The following is a 22,198-nucleotide window of genomic DNA, read 5'->3' on the forward strand; positions in this document are numbered from 1 at the left end:
ATAAATATGACAATGGCAACTCTGTCATTATCTGTTAGTTATTTAATCAACGTCCCGAAATAATTTTTAATATAATTGTAAATGTAAATGTATGCTATGAATCACTCCAGTCTACAATATATACACATTTGAGCCCAAGATCAAGGTTAACATATTCTATAAGATCATTTAGGGTGTGGTTGAGCCTATTTGTACATCAAAGGTCAATCATTTCAGTCTGTCTTCCTCCATTTGAAAGTTGTAATGATTTACATTCAATAATCAGTATAGACCTAGGGAGGAAAAAAAAAATATTTACTCAATATTTGTATAGCTAGTAAATTATTAACTTCAGAATGGGTTAGTTTACCCAAAAATGAAAATAATGTAATTTATTACTCACCCTCATGCCGTTTCACACCCGTAAGACCTTCGTTAAGATATTTTTGTTGAAATCCGATGGCTCTGCAATGAAATTTCCTCTCTCAAGATCCATAAATGTACTAAAAACATATTTAAATCAGTTCATGTGAGTACAGTGGTTCAATATTAATATTATAGAGTGACGAGAATATTTTTGGTGCACCAAAAAAACAAAATAACTACTTATATAGTGATGGTCGATTTCAAAACACTGCAGTGCTTCAGGAAGCTTCGGAGCATTATGAATCTTTTGTGTCGAATCAGCGGTTCGGAGCGCCAAAGTCACGTGATTTCAGCAGTTTGGCGGTTTGACACGCGATCCGAATCATGATTCGACACAAAAGATTCATAACGCTTCGAAGCTTCCTGAAGCAGTGTTTTGAAATCGGCCATCACTATATAAGTCTTATTTTGTTTTTTTGCCACACCAAAAATATTCTCGTCGCTTTATAATATAAATACTGAACCGCTGTACTCACATGAACTCTTTTAAATATGTTTTTAGTACATTCATGGATCTTGAGAGAGGAAATGTCATTGCTGTCAATGCAGGCCTCACTGAGCCATCGGATTTCATCAAAAATATCTTAATTTGCGTTCAGAAGACTAACAAAGGTCATACGGGTGTGGAACGGCATGAGGGTGAGTAATAAATGACATTATTTTCATTTTTGGGTGATCTAACCCTTTAATATCGTTCCTAACAGGGCTTTCCACATAAAATAAAATAGATTAATAGTAAATAAATTAATAAAATAATAAAAAAAACTTTATAATTTAACATTTCCAAAGAAATGCAGATTGTTTTTATTTGTAAACGCAAAGTATACACACAACGAACAGGTTCATAACGTATTTCCAATATTAAAATAGTCGATTTAAATAAATAAATTAATAAATAACATCTTGAAGGTCCAAAGGTGTTTTTGACAGGTGTCAGTTTTCAGTTGATGCTGATGCTGCAGATTTGCGCGGGAGGGGCGATGCCGTGACGTCACGGGGGGGGGGAGAGCCGAGGAGAGAAGAGAGAACAGGGGAAGACCGGAGGAGCACGATAAAAGCTGAGAAATGACTGCGCCAGAAAGGACGAAAAAGGACGAAACGTTAAACAGCAGCGTTAACATGATGTGCCGTTCCGTCTGCTGTTTGCAAACCAGTAATGCATGAAGAGCATCCCGGATAAAGGTAATATTTCCATCCGCACGCCTCTCTCACAAAGAACAAACGAGTGGAGTCGATTCAATTGTATAATGTTTACCTTGAAAGCAAATGATTGGGGTGATTATTTCACCGCTAAAGTGCAGGTGGTTTGGTCCAACTGAAAATAAAAAGATGTTTTGCTCTCCAAGCATCCTCCTTGTCATCCATTATTAAACATTTCTATGACACAAAAGATCATGTGCGCTTTTTATGCACGCATGAATTTAAAAAAAATAGAGATAATCAGAAACCTGAAGTGTGAAGGAACGAGTCTGCAGTTATGCGTTTTGCTTCCTCAGCTATAGAGGAGCCACATGTGCACTGCGCATCTTGACAGTGGAGCTGCGCATTGGTTGCAGTGCGTCGTGTGCACGAGGGAAGTGTCATACAATGACCTCCTTGAAGCAATGGCGCTTCTTCACGATACTTTTCTGCTAATTTGATGTACAAAACCCCTGTTGTGGTGCTTTGCACCATTGCTTTATGCAGTTGTGTTGTTTATCTTGTCCTCAATGTCACCATGACCTGAGAGCGCTCGGTGCAGATGGTGCTTTTCCTTGTCTTTTGTAATTTGCACACTTTTTTCCCCTTGCAGTGTGATCAGAATGTTATCTCCTGGAATGGGCACCTCGAGCGACCCCCTGTTGTCCAGTCCTGTAGGGGGGAAGTTCGGGACTGCCCAGGATGGCACTTGGAGACCCACTCTGTCCAAGACGTCCAGTTTCCCATCGTCCACCACACGGCACCTCAGTCACAGAGCCAACAACTTCCAGAGGCACCCGAAGAGACGGAAACTGATCAGACCGTCTCCGCCACCGCCGCCAAACACTCCGTGCCCCCTGGAACAGCTGGACCTGAGCGAGCTGCCTCCGAGACGCACTTTCCCCGAGCTTCTCTTCAACGGATGCATTTTGTTTGGTATCGAGTTCAGCTACGCGATGGAGACGGCGTACGTTACTCCTGTGTTACTTCAGATGGGGCTGCCCGACCAGTTCTACAGTCTTGTGTGGTTCATCAGTCCAATTTTAGGTAAGTAAGTATTAAAAGAAATGAACGTTCCTTTTTATTCTGCTACGGAATATAAAAGGAGACATTATCCTGGCTGCTCTTTTCAATATTAAAATTAAAAAGTGAATGAGGATTGTAAATTATTATTATCAAACACTAGATCATGGTGCTAACAACATCGGTTCGATTCCCACAAATTTATGCTTTTAGTGGTCTATAACACTATATTCAAATTCCTCTGAAGCCATGTATCTTTGTATAAAAAACAGACCTATAGAGGACCTATAATGCCCCTTTTACGTAATGTAATATAAGTCTCTGGTGTCCCCAGAATGTGTCTGTGAAGTTTCAGCTCAAAATCCCCCACAGATCATTTATTATAGCTTGTCAAATTTGCCCCTATTTGGGTGCGAAAGTTTTTGTGTTTGTCCCTTTAAATGCAAATGAGCTGCTGCTCCCCTTTCCAGAAGAGGGCGGAGCTTTAACAGCTCACGCTTCGATTGCTCAGCAACAACAAAGCTGGAGAATCTCACACAGCCAAAATGAGGATTGTCAGTAACGGTGTTCAGCCTTACATTGTTCAAACCGGAGTCGACACTGATGGAGAGACTCAGGAAGAAGTTACAACTTTTAGAATGAAACTGGACATTTCTGAATGGTTAGTGGATAAATTTATGTAGTTGCTGTGGAGTTGATTCAACTCATCCACTAGCATGTGCCATCATGTTCATCTTTTGTGCAAATCCAGTGTTGAATTGACCCTCGTTTGTGAAGCAGTCCGGTGTAAAATGATGGCATGTCAACAACACTATACTACAACAACTCTTTGTCTTCTCTAAAGCACCCCAACATGGCCTCACCCCCTTTGTTGCGTGTTCCCGGGGGCGGGGTTTATGTAAATTTGAGGGTTTGTGATGTCACCAACCCAGGAAGAAGCTCGTTGTAGTCCCTTACCAGCCATTTGTTGTAGTCTTTAAACAGAGAATTCGTTAAAATCTCCATTTGCATTGAACTTTGAGTGTCGTAACTTCACAGATGTTGTTTATGCTCAAACAGCAACATTACACACTAACTAAAGTTAAAAAAAGAGAAATCATATAAATCAAGGACCTCTTTAAGCTGCCTGTTAACTGTTGTAACCAGAGTCCAGTTGCATGAACATAGCCACTGTGTTTTAAACTAGTCTTACCAACTAGCAGTCATTCAAGGTTTAATCAGTCTTACTCTTCAGATTCAAATTAGATCTACTTTTAGTTACGAGCAAGAAATAATTAGACGACTCTCTAACTTTTAATACTAATCTAAGCAACTTATGAAAGCGGGCGCCTTTCATTGAGAATCTTTCAAATACTGGATCCGTCAGATCTGTGAATGAATCATTCAACTCAAGCAAGCAATTCATTCACAAATCAGACTCAAAAATATATACTTTTCTCCTGAACATAAGCTAGAGCAGATGCCAAGTTTTTGGGTCTGTTTCACACACAAAGCAATTGTATGCCTTTGTAAAAGCATTCGCTTTCATTATATTGAAAAGAATAAGCTGGATATCCTAAAAAGTTCCACCGAAGAAATAAAGGATTAGTCTGCTAGATGTAGTATGTTTTTTGCTTCCAATATCTGTTTCCAGTTTGTTTTATTATGCAATACATCAGCATTCATTTTATATTTGAAGCATGTTGTTTGTGCACTTACTGTAATAAACATCATACAATAGTGAAATAGGCTATAATTAGTCAAGACATCACAATAATAACTTTTGATCAGGCATTACTGCCTGGGTCCTAAAGGAGACCTGATTCCTGGGGGGACTCGATTACTCATGACACCGGCATAGGAGTCGGGCAAGGACGCTGAAGAACGCATCAATTGCTAGTGCGCCTCTTGAGGCCAGGGCAGTGAGGTTTACCTGGGTCACGGCACCAACGCGACCCCTCCAGCTCTACTCGCCCCATTCCGAGCAGTTTCCGGCATGTCTTTTATCCAGTTGCGTTTTGTACACTCTCTTCTTTTTTCTGATTGTCAGGATTCCTACTGCAACCAATTCTTGGGGCATGGAGTGACCGATGTACGTCTCGCTTTGGCCGCAGGAGACCTTTTATTTTTGCCCTGGCGATAGGTAAGCAGTACTGAATTTAGTTATTGCAAACTTCACTAATTGCTCAATCAAGCATCTGTTTCTCTGTTTAGAACTCTTTGCTGTTTATAGTTTACTGTGTTTTACTTTTATTTTTCAAATAATTTAATCAATTGCAATCACTTGTTAAACTTGCATTCTTAACTTGCATTAAAGAAATGAGTGTAAATGTTGTTCTTTTGCTGTGTTTGTAGGGGCTCTGATGGGGCTAACACTGGTGCTGAATGGAAGGGACATTGGATCAGCTCTGGCAGACACAACCCTCGATCACAAGTGGGGCATCGTGCTGACGGTGTGCGGCGTGGTTCTGATGGACTTCAGTGCGGACTCAGCTGACAACCCCAGTCATGCGTACATGATGGACGTGTGTAGCCCAGAGGACCAAGACCGAGGTCTAAATATACATGCTCTTCTGGCAGGTTAGAGCACAACTTTGAGATTAATTATGGCTAATTACTTATTTAAAGCATATGTTTGTTATGGAACTAACTGTCAGCATATGCTGCAAGATGTTATAGTACTCATATAGACTTTTTTTCATAATCCAATATATGTCTAATAACATTAGTGCTATTTTAGAAATATCTATATATATATACTACTATAGTATTTATTAATATTTTGAATTAGCTTTTAATTTTAGTTAAAATGTCTTAGTAATTGTATTATGTGCTTTTGTCACTTTTAACAAAGTTGTATATTTTGACTCATTTGACTATGTTTTCAGTTACGTATAAAAGTATTGTACTCCTAGGTCTATTTAACACATTTTCCATATTTAAATAATTTGCCTGAAAATCTGTGTTATTTTAATATTATTTATATATTAATATAGTATTTTTTATTTTTTTTAATTAGCTTTTTTTATATAAATATTTTCATTTTAATTTGTTTCATTGTTAGTAATTTTGTTTTGTGCTCTTTTCACTTTTTTTTTTAAATATTTCTATTTAGCTTTAATTTATTTTTATTACAGTTTTAGTAATTTTAGTACTTCAGCTGTAACTTATTTATTTCAATTAGTTGTGAAGGAAACATTTCTAATTATTTTGGCTAATTTTACCAACTATTCAGTTACTTATAAAAGTATAGACCCATTTAACTCACTTTAATTTAACATATTTAAATTCATTAATTGAAAATCAGTGTTAAATCAGTTTAGTATTATTTACAATATATACAATTATAGTATTTATTAATATTGTGAATTTAATTTTTTTTTTATATTTTAATTTTAGTTTAAGTTGTCATTGTGTTATGTGCTTTTGTAATTGTTATAAGTTTTATTTAGTTTAGGACTTACTTTAGCACTTATTTCAGTTAGTTGTGAAGGCAACTTTTCTAATTTTTAAGTTTTTTAAGTTTTTCATCTAATATTTATATTTTATTTCAGCTTTATTTCAATGACACAAAATTATTTTAATAGTTTTATTTAACAATAACACTACTGTATAACAATACTATTGCATCATTCATTTCACTTCTAACCTTTCATCTATCTATTGCATCTTTCATTTAACTCAGGCCTTGGAGGTGGGTTTGGTTACATTGTGGGTGGCATTAACTGGGACAAAACTGAGTTCGGAAGGTCAATGGGTGGCCAGCTCCGGGTCATATACCTGTTCACCAGTATCACCCTCGCCGCCACCACGGCCATGACCCTCACGAGTATTCCTGAGCGACCTCTACCCCAGTCCCAGCCTCAAACGAGAAGCGGCCAGAACCTCAAGAGCCCCAATTTCCCTCTGCCGCCCTCCCCACCGCCGCCTCCTGGAGCTGCTGCAGACCAGGACGATGAGGACGAGGAGGAAGCCCTATATAACAGCCAGTTCTCCAACTGCCGCTACCAGGATCCACTGGGTCGCTCGAGCAGCGCCAACGCACGTCTCTACGCAGGCCTCACCAGCCCCATCTCCCCTATCAGTCCTTTGACACCCAAATACGGCAGCTTCATCAGTCGGGATAACTCGCTCACAGGCATTAATGAGTTTGCTTCCTCTTTAGGCACCTCCTACATAGACAGAGTATTGATTGAATGCTACACCGGACAGCAGACTCCTCAGCCATTAGAACCGGAGGCGGTGGCTCCGCCTCTGCCACCAGGAGACACGCCCCCTCCTCAAGGGCAAAGTGAAACGCCTGGTGAAAATGAAGTTGCACAGCAAAACAAACTCTCACAGCCTAACGGAGAGTTGCTGGCGACTGAAGCGTTGCAAGCTAATGAGCAAAAACAAGCCATTGAACCTGCCGACCAGCCTAATGAGGCCGTGGCGGGGTCACAGCGAGGCAGTACCTCAGGGATACTGAAGCGCCCCCAGAGTCTGGCCTTAATGGAGGACCCGATAATTACTCCAAGTGGTGGCTTGGACAACGGTCGTAGACGCACTGTCACTTTCAGTCAACAGGTCGGTGTGCACTGTAGGTTTGACTATGTACATTGTATGTATACAACTTTGCATTGAACTTTAGCCTGTTTTTATCTCTGATCTTTTCTCAAGGTGGCAAATATATTGCTGAATGGAATGCGCTATGACAGTGACCTCGGTGGCAGCCATGAAGGAGCAGACTCTCAGATGTCAATCAAGCTGCTCTGTACTGCCATCTGCAGGATGCCTCCATGTTTACGAAGCCTGTGCACCAACCATTTCCTGGGTAATATAGGTTTTGAATTTCATTAGCCATATACAAAATGTCTGAGGCTGATATTTTATATGCATTTTTGTTGTTGTTTTAAAGAGCACTGATATTAAGATTTTGATAACAAATTAAGGTGTTAGCAAAGACCTACAGCTGATTAAAATCCTTAACTGCAAAATAATAAAATATGGAAGTATTAGCTACCGTTTTTTTTGCATTTTTTGCACTGATTTGGAGGGAAATCTGATCAATTTTGCATTGTTATTGTTAATAAAAAAATGTAAAATAATTTTTGACAGTACAATAAAAGTAAATTGAAATAAAGCTGAAATATACTAAAATAAAATTTTAATATTAGATACAGTTAGATTAAAAAATTAGCAATGTTTCCTTGCAACTAACTGAAAAAACTTAAAGTAATAAAAATTAAACTAATAAAAATGTAAAAAATAAATAAACAAAAAGTAAATAATACAATGTCTAATAATAAATGAATAAATTAAATACATTTGAAAATAAATAAATATATAAATACCAAAATACAAAATTATTAATAAATTTTACAGCAATAGAGGATAAATAATACTAAAATAAAATAACACTGATTTTAGGGAATGGATTTAAATATGGTAAGATATTAAAATAATTTTTGACAGTACAATAAAAGTTCATTGAAATAAAGCTGAAATAAGCTAAAATAACATTTAAATATTAGATGAAACATTTTGCAGTTAGGTTCAAAAATTTGCAATGTTTCCTTGCAACTAACTGAAAAGTTTAAGTTAAAGTACTAAAACTAAAACTGAAATACAATTAATTAAAATTAAATAGAAATATTTTTTAAAAATGACATAAATGAATAAATTAAATAAATGTGAAAATAAATAAAAATATAAATACTAAAATACAAAATTATTAATAAAATAAAATAACTGATTGGAATGGATTTAAATATGGTAAGATCAGATGTATTAGATCTGGGAATGTTATACATTTATAGGTAAAAATGATTTAAATTATAATAAAAAATTCAAATGATGTGTACAACTTTGTGAATAATAATCTTGGGGTTTCTTGCTTATCTAAAGTTATTTCAAGTGTTTTGAGAGTGTTTTTAAAAGTCCTACTATGTCATCTTCCATCATAAATTTGGACACGATCCTCAGGTTGGTTATCGTTTGAGGGGATGCTGCTCTTCTACACCGACTTCATGGGGGAGGTTGTGTTTGGTGGAGACCCAAAGGCTCACCACGATTCAGAGGAGTACAAACGCTACAATTCGGGCGTCACCATGGGCTGCTGGGGGATGTGCATCTATGCATTTAGTGCTGCTTTTTATTCAGGTTGGTGAAAGTGTGACCGATACTGTACAACTTGACCATGCATAAAGACTATTGTGTAATAGCATTTCTTTCTTTTGTCATCAGCCATTCTTGAGAAGCTGGAGGAGCGCTTCTCATTGCGTTCACTGTATTTTTTTGCCTATCTGGCCTTTGGTTTGGGCACAGGGCTGGCCACTCTCTCCACCAACCTGTATGTGCTGCTGTCTCTCTGCGTCACCTACGGAGTTCTCTTCTCCTCTCTCTGTACGCTGCCTTACTCTCTGCTCTGTGAATACTACCAGAGCCCACAGGTGAGAGGAAGATCATCTGCAGCGCAGAAACACACAATAATTAGATGTAAAAAACACAAAGGCCAGGTTTCAGAGACAGGTCTTAGTTAAATTAGGACATGTAAAAGATTAGTTCACTTCAGAATTAAAATTCCCTGATAATTTACTCACCCCCATGTCATCCAAGATGATTGTCTTCAGTAAAAAAGAAATTAAGGTTTTTGATGAAAACATTCCAGGATTTTTCTCCATATAGTGGACTTCACTGGGATTCAACAGGTTGAAGGTCCAAATGTCAGTTTCAGCGCAGCTTCAAAGAGCTCTACATGATCCCAGATGAGGAATAAGAGTCTTATCTAGAGAAATGATTGGTTATTTAAAAAAAACAAAATATATATATATATATACTTTTTAACGTCTTGCACTGCTCTGAGATGCGCCACGCATTACGTAATCACGTTAGAAAGGTCACGGCCTTTACAAAAAAAGGTAAAACAACGATGTCGGAGTTTTTCGTGTGACCTTTCCAACGTGATTAGGTAATGTGTGGCGCATTGCAGAGCAGAGCAAGATGAGCATTTGTGGTTAAAAAGTATATAAGTTTTATTTTTTTTAGAAAATGACCGATCGTTTTGCTAGATATTCCTCATCTGGGATCATGTAGAGCCCTTTGAAGCTGCACTGAAACTGACATTTGGACCTTCAACCTGTTGAACCCAGTGAAGTCCTCTGTTTGGAGAAAAATCCTGGAATGTTTTCCTCAAAAACCTTCTTTCTTTTCGACTGAAGAAAGAAAGACAAACATCTTGGATGACATGGGTGTGAGTAAATTATCAAGAAATTTTAATTCTGAAGTGAACTAATCCTTTAAGTAGCTTTAATAAGCGTGCCTTGGAAAATAACGCATTACTGATGTGCATCTTGATACAAAACATTGCCATATTTTAAGATATGTCAGTGCACGTTGCTTTCAGTTAAGACGACTCAAACATGCATTTTAGTTTGGGAATAGGCATAAACCTTGTCTGTGAAACCGGACAAGATTGTGTTTATGGGAATGCATTTGCAATAGAATCAGTATAAACATCAAAATTGTGTTCACATGAGACTAGTGACCAAATTGCTTATACTAACCTTGTTTGTGCAAAATTATATAGAATCTTTAAATTCCTTTCACAACTATAGTGAACATAGTAGTTTTTAGACAATACCCCTACAATAGGGATATAAATAATAGGGAAAATTGGAATTTAACATAACTATTTGCAATAATATGTTGGCAACACATAAAATGATGATTTTATACATCTTTACAGCTCATGAAAGACATTTTTTAACAACAATATAAGTGGCACATTTCTGCTTTTAAACCCTCTTTAATATTTTTCCCCATAGACTTCATTGTAAGTACAATACAGGACATGCATTTTGCATGTTTTCACACCCAAAATACTTGTCAGTGGAAATCGACAGCATGATGATGGAGTTTAACTTGTATATAAGTTGCAGTACTAAATGTTTACTGAATCTATCTGACTGCAATTAGTCTTCACTCACTCATTGTGACTTCAGATTTCATTGATCTCAGTCATGAATGTCCACATGTTCTTCCGGCAGTTCTGCGGCTCATCAGAGAACGGGACCAGGCGAGGGATGGGGGTGGACATCTCCCTGCTCAGCTGTCAGTACTTCCTGGCACAAATCCTGGTTTCCGTGGCGATGGGCCCACTGACAACGCTGGTGGGTGGGGCCCAGGGCGTGATGTACTTTTCAAGTCTGATGTCATTTGTGGGGTGCCTGTACTCCTCACTGTGTGTGGTGTACCATCTGCCAGCACCCGAGGGTGAGCCTCCCCAGAGTGAGACCCAGCCACTACTGGTGCACATTTAGATCTGTTCTCTCACACCGAACACACACACACCGGGTCCAAAATTAACACTCCATCAGCACCACACGAGTTACCAGACAGTTGTTTGGTAGCTGTCTTGATTTGCAACATAACATAAACCATGATGTAAGAACGATAGTCTAAAGCTCTTTGATATCCAAGAATCAAAGCAGAGAAATTCCAACAGTCCTCTAAATAAAAGATCAGTGACTGTTGTGTATCTTCAAACACCTTTTACCCTAGTGGAAAACTTGCTGTCAGATGTTTATAGGAAGCCAAATGTTTTCACTTCAGTACACTATAGACAACACTACAGAGAAATTTCACCAAAACTAAATTTTGAGGAACAGAACCACGTTTTTGTAACCATTTTCATATATGACGCAAATATGTAAGGGATAAAGGGATGTTTTTCTTCAAAAGTACAAAAATATACATACATTAGGGTCCTTAAGTCTGAGACCACATTGAAATTTCTATTTTTTTCCCCCATAAAAATAAAGTTTTAAGATTTAGGACACATACATACAGTATATACAGTAAATATAACTTTGTTTATTTTTACATGAAAAACTGTTTGTTTTTCCCAATGTAAAAATAAACAGTAACGTTTTATGATTTTTATATATATATATATATATATATATATATAGTCAAACCAAAATGTATTCAGACACCTTGAACATTTCATTCATTAATTCAGTTTATTCACTATAATTTAAAAAAATTGTAATAAAATATGACAAGATCTCAGAGTTAAACTGTGTCAGAAAAAAATAATCTTAATTATGTCAGATAACACTTAAGCAAAACATGGTCAGGTCAAAGTGTCTGAATAATTTTTGGTAGTCCACTGTATGAAGAATTTTTGGGGATAATATGTCACAGTTTACTTTATTTTGCTATCCTCACTTACATAAATGAACTATAGTGTCCTGTACCCACTAGTAAAAATATATCAAAAATATCAAAAATGTCTGAATAATTTTTGGTTTGACTATATATATATATATATATATATATATATATATATATACAGTAAATTATGTCATTTTCTAAACATTCTGATAAACATAATCATCTGGTTTTGTTTAAATCATATGGAAGCCCATTTCCACCATATAAGGAAAAAAAGTCATGCTCTGGTAAATCATATTATGTAATCAAATTATGAAAAAAAAGTCAAAATTATGACATACTACTGAGTCATAATTATGAGATGAAAAGTTGAAATTAGGAAAAAAAGTCAAAATTATTAATCGAAAATTATGAAATAAGTCGAAATTATGACAGTGGAAATTATGAAATAAAAAGTCTAAAACTGACATACTTAAAAAGTCGAAATTGACAAAAAGTTGAAAATATGACATACCAAGTTGAAATTATTAAAAAGTGGAAACTGACATCTTTAGTTAAAATTATTACTAAATTAATAATTATTGTCTAAATTATGACATCAAAAGTCAAAAATGACATACTAAGTTGAAATTATGACTTTTTAAGTCATAATTTCACCTTATAATGTCATAATTTTGACTTTTCATCTCATTTTGATTTACCAAAGCATGATTTTTTTTGTTCTTATGTGGTGGAAATGGGCTTCCATAAAATAATCTTCAGTGCTGCTGTCATGCAAATAGACAAACCAAATTCTGAGCTCACTAATTTCAGATAAATCTCACTCAATTTTTGCTAATTGTTTTAAATTAGAAAAGAATGCAAAAACAATACAGACTTTTGGACCCAATGTTGTATATAAATTGTGCAAAAATATTCAACAGCCGTTGGAAAACATGGTAAAAAGTTAATTTTGGACCCCGTCCACACAAACAAACAGCCCAGACTCTTTGAGCTTGCTTCAGATACATCTTCCTCACTTTACGCAGTCCTGGAGATGTGAGAGAGGGTAAAAGAGCTGCGTTTTTTGACTATGCATCTCACTCAGATCTCTTAACGTAAGCATGCTGCAAACAGTGACTGCATGAAGGCAAGCTTGTGTAGTGTGTGTATGAGAGAAAGTGTGTTTGTGAACATGTGATGCCTGACTACTTTCATCTGGCGTGTACATATGTCAAATGTTTTTTTTTTTTTACTGCCGATTCCTCGTAACAGAGGAAGCCAAAACTGTTTATAGCTCTCTGAGCTCTCTTTATATTGTTTATGATCAGCTAATTGTTAAAGTTCATTGCTTTTAATAAAAGTAAACCCCTCTCACATGTCCAAAGCAAATGTATCCTGTCAACATGAACTGTTTGAAGATGTCACCTGTCGGTTTGTTTGCATGTAAAGCCGCATTGATGCCTTACTGTAGGCCTCTGTTTCAAACTGTATGACAGTAAAACAGAGAATGTCTGTGTCTCTATTGGTTCTTCGTTTTGCACATAGTATTTTAAAGTGATTAGGCTCGTCATTTGAATACTAGCTACCTACTACACAGTTTATGAGTGCCGATATTCCTTTCGCATGTTTGCCATACTGTAACATGGCTCGTAGCTTGACACTGGTGGACGCTCCAATGACATATTTGTAAGAAAAACATAAATGACGTATTTATGGTTCCCCTACTGAGCCATGTCATGGAACGCACGCTCTCATGCCTGCTTTCCTGTGGTCTGGCGTGATCGTTGTAATGACCGTCGTTCTTGTCATTATCAGGCAGAGCGGACGTTGAGGCTGGGGCGTGAGTGATCGCAATACGGAAACAGGCCCTGTGCGGAAGAACAAGCCAAATGTATTGTTTGGTGACTACGACAAATCTGGACAACAAATATGGACTCTCCACCAGAGCGCTCAGAATTGTGTGCCTGTATTGCTAAGCATCTTTTTTGTTTTGTTTGTTTTGCTTTGCAATACATGCAACACTTCATACTTAAAAAAAAAACTCATGTTCACCAGGTAGCAAGCAAATCAAGAAGCGACGAATAAAGAACTGAATGAGTTGAAATCATCACATTCTTTGCTTAATCTACACGAGCATGTACAGATATGGTATCTTCCACTAAGGAAAATGATGTAAATAAGTGGCATTGTACAGGTAAATGCTCTGAGAATTAAACAGATGTCACAGGATGAAGGTTTTGTGCTGCAGATGTTGTTCCAGTTGACTGGTGTAGCTTCTAGTAGGTCCATGTTTAAAGTCCCCCTGTAGTCAATGATTTTATCCCTTAAAACTCATATTTGATTATCTTCAAATCTTCATGCGTTAAAATAGCTTGAATGTAACTCTACACCCTTGCTTTATTTAGTATATGCGGATCTATGAATATGCTAATTAGCCCCGCCTCCACTCACTCGCACGAGCTCAGAGATCCACTCAGTCAGCTTACCGAGGTAAACGCTGCACAATAGACCCTTTTCACATTTCCGGGTTTCTCAGAAGCGGAAGTCGTCATAGTTGGGTAAAATTCTATATGAGAGAATATATTAAATATATTTTTTGTGTTTCCATTTTCTCAAATAGCAAAAGAAAAACTTCACAATAGTGTTTTCACAACTTTCAAAGAGGAAAAAAATAGCTAGAGCGATTGATAACGGCAGTCAGAAGAGAGAAAGATGTCAATTTTACCGTCACTCCCATAGCCGCTGTATTAGAAACACTCTCACAGCGGCGTTAACTAGTTTTTTTGTAATTTGATGCAAAGGTAATATAATACTAAGTATAGTGTTATAAATGTACATACGTTTTTTTTAAAAATAAAAATATTAAAAACTTTGAAAACGCGTCATTACAATCTGTGAAAGGGTCTATGGCAGGGTTGCCAGGTTTTCACAACAAAACCCGCCCAATTGCTTCTCAAAACTAGCCCAATGGTATTTCAGTGGGGTCCCATGGTAAAAATCGTGTCCGGGGGGTAAAATTCGCATTTTTTGGCGGGGCTCCCCTGATAAAATCCGATATCATGTTTTGGATCGATTCAACCCGCGGACATGAAAAACAACCCGCGGCAACAGTGTAAAAGTAGCCCAATTTCGCGGGAAAACCGCAGACTTGGCAACACTGGTCTATGGTATCGCTTTTTACAACGTCGGACACATAACGGTAATTAATATGATTAGCCTTTTGCTTGACTACATTATCAAACAGCTAATAATGTGTTGTTAATGTTACATGACTCCCTTGCTTCAGAGCGGTCATAGTTAATGATATGCTAAAGCCTGCCGGCACATTGACGTGATTGGTTACAAGGAAGTTTGAGACGTCAGAAACACCAGCGATTTCAAACCGCGTGTCTTAAACTCTTTAGATCACTGCAGTTTTAAAGACAAAATACTCAGCAATAGACCCTTTTCACGGACTTGATGACGCATTTTAACGGTCATCAGCATTCTAAATCTTGCCAAGTTTATTATATATATATATATATATTTTTTTTAAATGTATGTACATTTATGACACTATACCAAAGACTATAAAACACAAGACGCGTCACTCGTATTGTTTTGAATGGGAGAAAGTGGCACGCACAATATGGCGGAATAAGTCCCGCCTTCAAAAATAAGAACCAATCACCGATTGGTAAAGTCATCGCGTCACTGCAGCGGCCATTCCTCCGGTTCCTATAGAAACAGTCAGACGTGCGCCTCAGACAAAGAATATCCGGTTGTTAAGTCTGACGTCACACGGCAGCGCTTCCGGGTCCTAACGGTCTATCATACCACAAGAAAACAACAAATGGTGCTAATATACACACACGATGTGGTGTAATACTAGAAAAAATATATATAATTATAACCTTTATCTTCATACCAAAATTCCAGATGGCCAGACAATGATTCATCTTTTATAAATCGTTAAAATATTAATATCTGTGACGCTGTGAGCACGGAGACTGTTGTATAGACTGTAAGTATTTAAAATGTTTAAGTTTTTAAAATGATTGATGTTTAAAATGAATAAATAGCGCTCATAAACGGCCGTTGATGGCATTCTCAAGTGAAACGAGTCGAGGCTTGGACCTGGAAACGGCGTTCCTTACGCCTCCAAAATGAGACATGAGACGCGCACTTAGGACTGCGCATGCGCATTAGCTTGATCCAGCCTGAAAAATACAGTTTTTTGTCATGATTCGAGCGTTTAGAAACAAAATTTATGAGACAGTTGTTGTCAGATTTCATTGGTGATTTCAAATATAAAATTTAATCGAAAGCTTGGCAAACAGCTTTGGAGAATTTGATGTTTCCCCATTCAAAGAGATTGGAGCTGCACTTGCATGCCTGAGAGGCATTTCAAAGATGGCCGCCAAGTGAAATGAGTTGTCTTAAAGGGACTTTGGTATAGTGTAATAAATGTACATTTAAAAAAAAAGAAAAGAAAATATAAACAACTTAGCAAGATTTATGATGCTGATGACCATCATCACAAGTCCGTGAAAAGGGTCTATTGCTGAGAATTTCAAAGATGGCCACAGAGTAAAATGACAAAGGGACTTTGACTATACTTAGTATTTAGTATATTAACTTTGCATCAAATTACACAATCAGTTAACACTGCTGTGAGGGTGTTTCCAATACAGTGGCTCATTTCCAATACAATTGAGATATTTCTCTCTTCTGACTGCCATTATCAATCTATTTTTTTCCTGTTTTTGAAAGTTGTGAAACCACTGTTGTTTTTCTTTTGCTGTTTTGAGCAAATGGAAACAAAAAAAAAAAAATGTTTAATGTATTCTCTCATTCACAGCTATCGAATTTTACACAACTATAGAGACTTTAGCTTCTGAGAAACTTGGAAATGTTAAAAGGGTCAATGGTGTTGACTTATGAATTTGCACATGGTTTGTCTTAAATCATATTAAAAACACCACATAGACAGATATAAACAACATTAAAAATTTGATTTTCACCACAGGGGGACTTTAAGACTTTAACCAGCAGGGGGCGCAGTAGGATCACAAATGGAGTTCAAACCTGGCCTATAAACAAAAGAAAATCCTAGTAACTAGTCTTCCTTGTGTGAAAAGCTACTTTTAGTTTTTACACTTTCAAATACTTGGTGCATGTTCAATCATGTTTCAAACAGCTCTCCAAAGGTTTTGCAACCCCCAACAAGACGTTTAAAAAAAAAGACCCCAGAGGCACTCATTTTAAAAAGACGACTGTTTTTTTTTTTTATTTATAATCCTGAACCAAACTATACAAAGCAGTGGTCAAAAAGCAACCAAAACACAATAATAAAAAAAGGTTTTGCTTTGAAGGACTGAAAGAACACCAGTACCAGCATACAGTTCTGTTATAGATTGTTTTCATTCTGCACTTCCCATATAAAACACAATGATAAAACAAAAACCCCCAAAACTGTACATAAGGATAGAAAGATATAATCCTTTTAAATGCATATGGAACAAAAGACCTTCAAGATTTAAAAAGGGGTTAATTAACATGTTAGAGGCTGTTCAGAAAAGGGGGCGGGCGATGCGATGACTAAGAAAACCCTCTCATTCATGTGAGCCATCTGTTATGTTAACTGATCTGCCAAAGCGAGGGATTAACTTCTAGCAGCACAACCAGGTTAAACATTGTCTATTAGCCCCTGCTTAAAACTCATCTTTGGTCTTTAGTGGATCAGAAAAATGTCACCCATGAAAAATGACAGAACCTCAGGCTTTCAGTTGCTTTGTGTGTGCATCCGCTGGTCAAATAACAGAGTAGAATGTGTGCTTGTTAAACGTGCGCTAAAATAAACTGTCCGTCGTTTCTTTGAACACAGGGTTCTAATGTTGGTCCTACACCAATAAATAAGGTCTTACAAAAAGGGGACAGGGTCATGATGATGTTATGGGCCTCAGTGCAATAAAAAAAGATCTTGTAGCGGCAAAAAGAATGTGTAAAATATACAGAAAAGCACAAACTCTACTAGGTCGAACTGACCATACAGACAGAGCTACTGAAGGGCAGCGAGAACTTTAAGCTTTGACTTCAGCCTCTGTGGAGTCGCCGTTCTCCTCTGTCTTCTGTTTCTTTGTTTCCACTGCCTCCTGTAAGCAGACAAGCAAAGATTAGACGTGCTGGAAACGTTAGGGTTTGTGTCCATGTGTGGACTGAAACTCGAACCCACCTCCTCTTCCGCTGGACGTTTCACTGGATGTTCATCTGCCTTTTCCTCAGCACCGTTCTTCTCCTCCTCCTCTGCCTCTCCTGCTGTTGACAACCAGAAGTGTGTCAATAATCAGTTTTTGCATTGGTGGAAAAATGCGCAGTTTATGAGTCAAAGTCAAACTCACCCTCCTCATCATCCCCACCCTCTTCATCCTCATTGGTTTCCTCTTCTTCATGTGAAGCACCATTAGTAGTCTAGTAGAGAGAAAACACAGTGAGTGAAACCGATACCAAGTTTGTTATGTCACCAGATGATTTGGGGATTTATGACAATTAAGTATCATTATGATAATTTCCAACGTTTGTGGGAAGGTCGGTTATGTGCTGAGAAACCATGTGCACAGCCTCAGATGATGCATCTGTGTCAGTTCTCGAACCCTAAACAAAGAGCCGGGTGATGAAAGAGGGGGAGGGGGCCCTCCAACACCTGCGCGGCGAGCGGGTAACTAGGGGACAAAAGCCACAAGGCCTGCTGGGAAATACTCAACGCTTACTGTTCCATTTCCATTGGCAGGTGCGTCTTCGCTGCCGTTTTCCTTCGCGGCCTCCGCTGCCTCTTCAACAACCTCTTTCTTTTCTTTCAGGTCCTGAAATAAAGCAGAAGTTTATCGGTTAATAAATAAACCCCCTCAGACTGCATAAACAAGGCGGCATGTGCTTATTTCACATTGATAGCGTAAGCGTTTCTCATGGTAGTATAGGGGAAAGTTTGTTTCCGTGAGTTTCTTCCCCACCCACACACACAGATGAGCCACAGACCACACACACCAGCTGGATGACGGCCTGTTAAAATACATTAAATGGCAAACCAACACCAGGGTCGTGAAAACCACCTCAGGTTTTGGCTTTAAAAACACTTTCAGAAACTATGTCATCATTTTTTATATAAATTTAGTATGAACCACGCTTTCTAATGGTTAATCGGAATGGAAAAAATGTAATCTTTCTTTTTTGTAATGTTGTCAGCACTACTATATAGACAATCAATTTAAGTTCACGGCTTAGTGGATTAAATCTATTGTTCAGACACACATGTCGAGGTCACTTAAGGTTATTTAGCGCCGTCTTGCCCCTTTTATTCCCCGATAGGGGTCGTGCACGCGCATGCGCGCACACGCGCCGAGCTGGAAACAAAAGGAGGCAGAGCGCGCGCCAAGACAACGTGCTCGGGAGACTGGGGGCGGGAGGCGCGAACGATTTACAGCACGCGGCGGCGATATTCCCGCCTATTCGAGCGGCAGAGATCAAGAGCCTTGACTCTTGCACACACACAAAAATTTCAAAGAACGAGAGAAAAAAAAAAAATTGGCAGATGGGTTCACCAATTCACTCCCCCCGAAACCCCATACTTAACGTTAATTGGATATGATTACATATGGGAATATATGTCGAATTCGGTCCTCAGAGGTTTGCCTCATTTTTAACGACTTTTAGCGGTTCTGCTTTTAACCGTTACATTTAAACACGACTCGGCGCGAACCACGAATTAACGGAAAATATGATACTGGTGTACGGAGAATACTAATTTAACATTTTCACATTAAGAATAACATTTACCGCTGTTAAAAATCAGCTTTTCCCCTCTGTTTTAATTTCCAAATTAGCCTAATTACCTCAAATACATTATTTTCAAGCGAACTTACCTTTGCGGTGACCTCGGGAGTGGTGGTTGTGTCAACAGCGGTATCAGCCATGGTGTTTATAGAGATGTTTTAAAGAAAAATGTCCGAAAAAAGCGTTAGAAGTGGTGGGATGAGGTAGGAGACGGTCGGACGTGAGGAGGAAGAGTGAATCAAAACTGCCAGAACCTGAGAACTGAAAGGCGCGTTGAGAGCAGCGTCAACCTCACTGGCATCTGATTGGACAGAAGTGTAGCAACGTAAATCCTTTCTTCGATTTGATTGGAGAAGCCACTGTCAATTGTTTCATAAAGTTCCGCCTCTTCTTGTAAAGCTCCCGTCTTGTCTTATTGGTGGAATATTTAATTTTACCCTTTACCCGGTCTTTTAAAAATACTGTTTTGAGTGTGTCGAAAAGGTCATGATCAATTCAAGCCATTTTGGTGACGTAAATCTAAATTTCTTTGTTTTGGTTCCTCATTCTCTATGTAAATTTAAGGCGAGACACCCTAGGGTAAAAAAGTTAACTAATAGAAATCACAATACTTCCCCAGCTGATTGATTACATTAAAAATTGCTGACATTTTTTGTGTTTTTTTAAAATGTTATGTTTAAATATGCAAATTAGGCGTTATTTAATTAAATATGCGCTAATTTGCATACATTTCTAGAACAAAAATCTAAATATTGGATGATGTCAGATTCAAAATTCTTGTTTATTTATTTATTTATTTATTTTTGGACATATCAAACTAAAAGGTTTTTACAGAGAGAATCTCTTTTTAATCACTCCATAAATCAGAAAATACTATCAACAGCCAGAAAAAAAAAAATAAAAATTTTCACAATTTTTTTAGGAATAAAATGTTGCATAAAATCAGGCTAATTATATATCAACAAATCCTTCTGTAAAAACCTTCAAAATATCGATAAAACTGTAAAGTTTGGTGTATGTAAGTTCTGCTGAAGTGGAGATTTCTGACTCAATTTTGAGAAAATGGCTTTTAAAGATATTTACTGTAATTGAAATCTATAGACGCAAATAGATAAAGTGCTATAAAATATACACTTGAAAGTGTATTTTGGATGTTTTATTTCCACCAGTCTGAAAAAACACTTTATGAAAAGCCAAAAAGTGCAAAATCTCAAAATTGACAGGTGCCTGAAAAAACAGTGTTCCCCCTTAAAGAGAGTTGTTGCAGTTATAATAGCCTAAACTGACATGGTTTATCAATAATATAGGCCTAAATAATTTGTAAGTTAATTAACTTAAAGTTTTTCGTCTTCTCTCTCGCTTTTGAGAAAGAACTGTTGTATTTTTATGTCACATACTATTTTGTGTTGGTTGTCATTATTTCCCATTCTCTTTGCAAACCACACAAATCTTTTTCTATTTTCCTTGACCTTTCTTTTGACGTCATCTCTTGATAGTTGTTTTGTGTGGTTGGAACCTGCCTCCAAGCTTGCATAGATGAATTCAAGCTTCTTTGGGGGCTTTGTTTACAGCCACAGTTTCATTAGCATGTTGTATTCAGAGGCCATTGTGTCCCAGATGGAGACGCACCAGGCAGCTGTTTCATTCATAATAAGAAGTCACACTAAGATGCTAACATGACTATTCCACACCATCAAACATCTCAGCACAGATAGCGAACAGATTTATTGCTCAAAAGATAAGACTTGAGAGTAGCCTGTTGCACAACGAACAGATTACAGGTTGTAGTTAATAATGTTCCCCTTTCAAGGGGTCAAATGAGTCAGACCCTGCCTCACATCTGTAATTCCTCAAAAGGAGCAAGTACTCGGATATACTAAACTAGAAATCCTGTTTGTCTCAATAAACAACACATCTTATAGTTCTTCAGACAGTTCTAGTCACAAATGTCCATAGAGGTGAAACTTTAATCAGGGATTTCTTTCAAGCAGACAAAGATAAAGACCCCCTCCCCATTTGAATCTCATCAGATCTGCCGTACCGTGGTAACAAAGCCCACTTGGTGGTCACAGATGGTGTGGGACTATAGTGTGCTCTGTGAGGGGTCAGCATGTAGTCTTTGTTTTATCAGATGGAGTATTATCCAGTACTAGAACCTCAGCTTTGGTTCCGATGTAAACGAGAAGCTGAAAACAGCGATTTAATTGCTTCATTCAGACTAGTTTTCCATTAGGAGGTGAGGTAAATAGAAGTACTTTGTTATTTTACTTCTATCCGAACTTTGGCAAAAAAAAAAAAAATATTACACAAAGTATAGCGTTTTTCTGATGAAGTCTAACCCATAACGTTTTGCTGATATAACATTTTCAAAATATACTTCTCATTTATTTTGACCTTTGTTGAATACTTGTTTTCTTGTTGTGTGCGGATCTTCTGATTGCATGATTCACTTTCATTATGAATTCAAGCCTTTTTGCTGGGACATTCCAAAACGCTTAACCTGAAAAACGCTTAACATGGCTTAATGTACAGTGATTTTTACAGACCAAACTCACTAAATATCATGCTAATAAAGTATACTATGTTATATTCTGGGCTCATCTGATTTTTTGGACATAGTATACTTTATCAGCATGATATTTAGTGAGTTTGGTCGGTTAAAATC

The 22,198-nt window shown here is 37.4% G+C and overlaps 2 protein-coding genes across 4 annotated transcripts; one reads left to right on the forward strand and one right to left on the reverse strand.

Annotated features, from left to right (window-relative positions):
- The first annotated feature begins 1,332 nt into the window (after positions 1–1,332).
- Positions 1,333–13,953, forward strand: slc45a1 (solute carrier family 45 member 1). 2 transcript variants are annotated; one of them, XM_048173331.1, is made up of 10 exons: positions 1,333–1,587; positions 2,198–2,631; positions 4,637–4,729; positions 4,942–5,166; positions 6,272–7,152; positions 7,246–7,399; positions 8,551–8,727; positions 8,812–9,017; positions 10,614–10,839; positions 13,540–13,953. In XM_048173331.1, the coding sequence occupies exons 2-10, from the start codon at positions 2,208–2,210 to the stop codon at positions 13,566–13,568; spliced, it is 2,415 nt and encodes an 804-aa protein (XP_048029288.1). In that variant the 5' UTR covers positions 1,333–1,587; positions 2,198–2,207; the 3' UTR covers positions 13,569–13,953. The 2 variants fall into 2 exon arrangements, with proteins under 2 accessions (XP_048029288.1, XP_048029287.1); XM_048173330.1 differs by lacking the exon at positions 13,540–13,953 and having other exon boundaries at positions 10,614–11,477.
- Positions 13,954–16,965: 3,012 nt separating this feature from the next.
- Positions 16,966–19,852, reverse strand: si:ch211-222l21.1 (prothymosin alpha). 2 transcript variants are annotated; one of them, XM_048172910.1, is made up of 5 exons: positions 19,623–19,852; positions 18,474–18,566; positions 18,105–18,174; positions 17,939–18,018; positions 16,966–17,858 (listed from the first exon to the last, which is right to left on the reverse strand). In XM_048172910.1, exons 1-5 carry the CDS (start codon positions 19,671–19,673, stop codon positions 17,787–17,789), a joined length of 366 nt encoding a protein of 121 aa, XP_048028867.1. In that variant the 5' UTR covers positions 19,674–19,852; the 3' UTR covers positions 16,966–17,786. The 2 variants fall into 2 exon arrangements, with proteins under 2 accessions (XP_048028867.1, XP_048028866.1); XM_048172909.1 differs by having other exon boundaries at positions 17,939–18,021.
- Positions 19,853–22,198: the final 2,346 nt, after the last annotated feature.

Source organism: Megalobrama amblycephala, linkage group LG21, assembly GCF_018812025.1.
Source record: "Megalobrama amblycephala isolate DHTTF-2021 linkage group LG21, ASM1881202v1, whole genome shotgun sequence".
Classification (NCBI taxonomy): Eukaryota; Metazoa; Chordata; class Actinopteri; order Cypriniformes; family Xenocyprididae; genus Megalobrama; species Megalobrama amblycephala.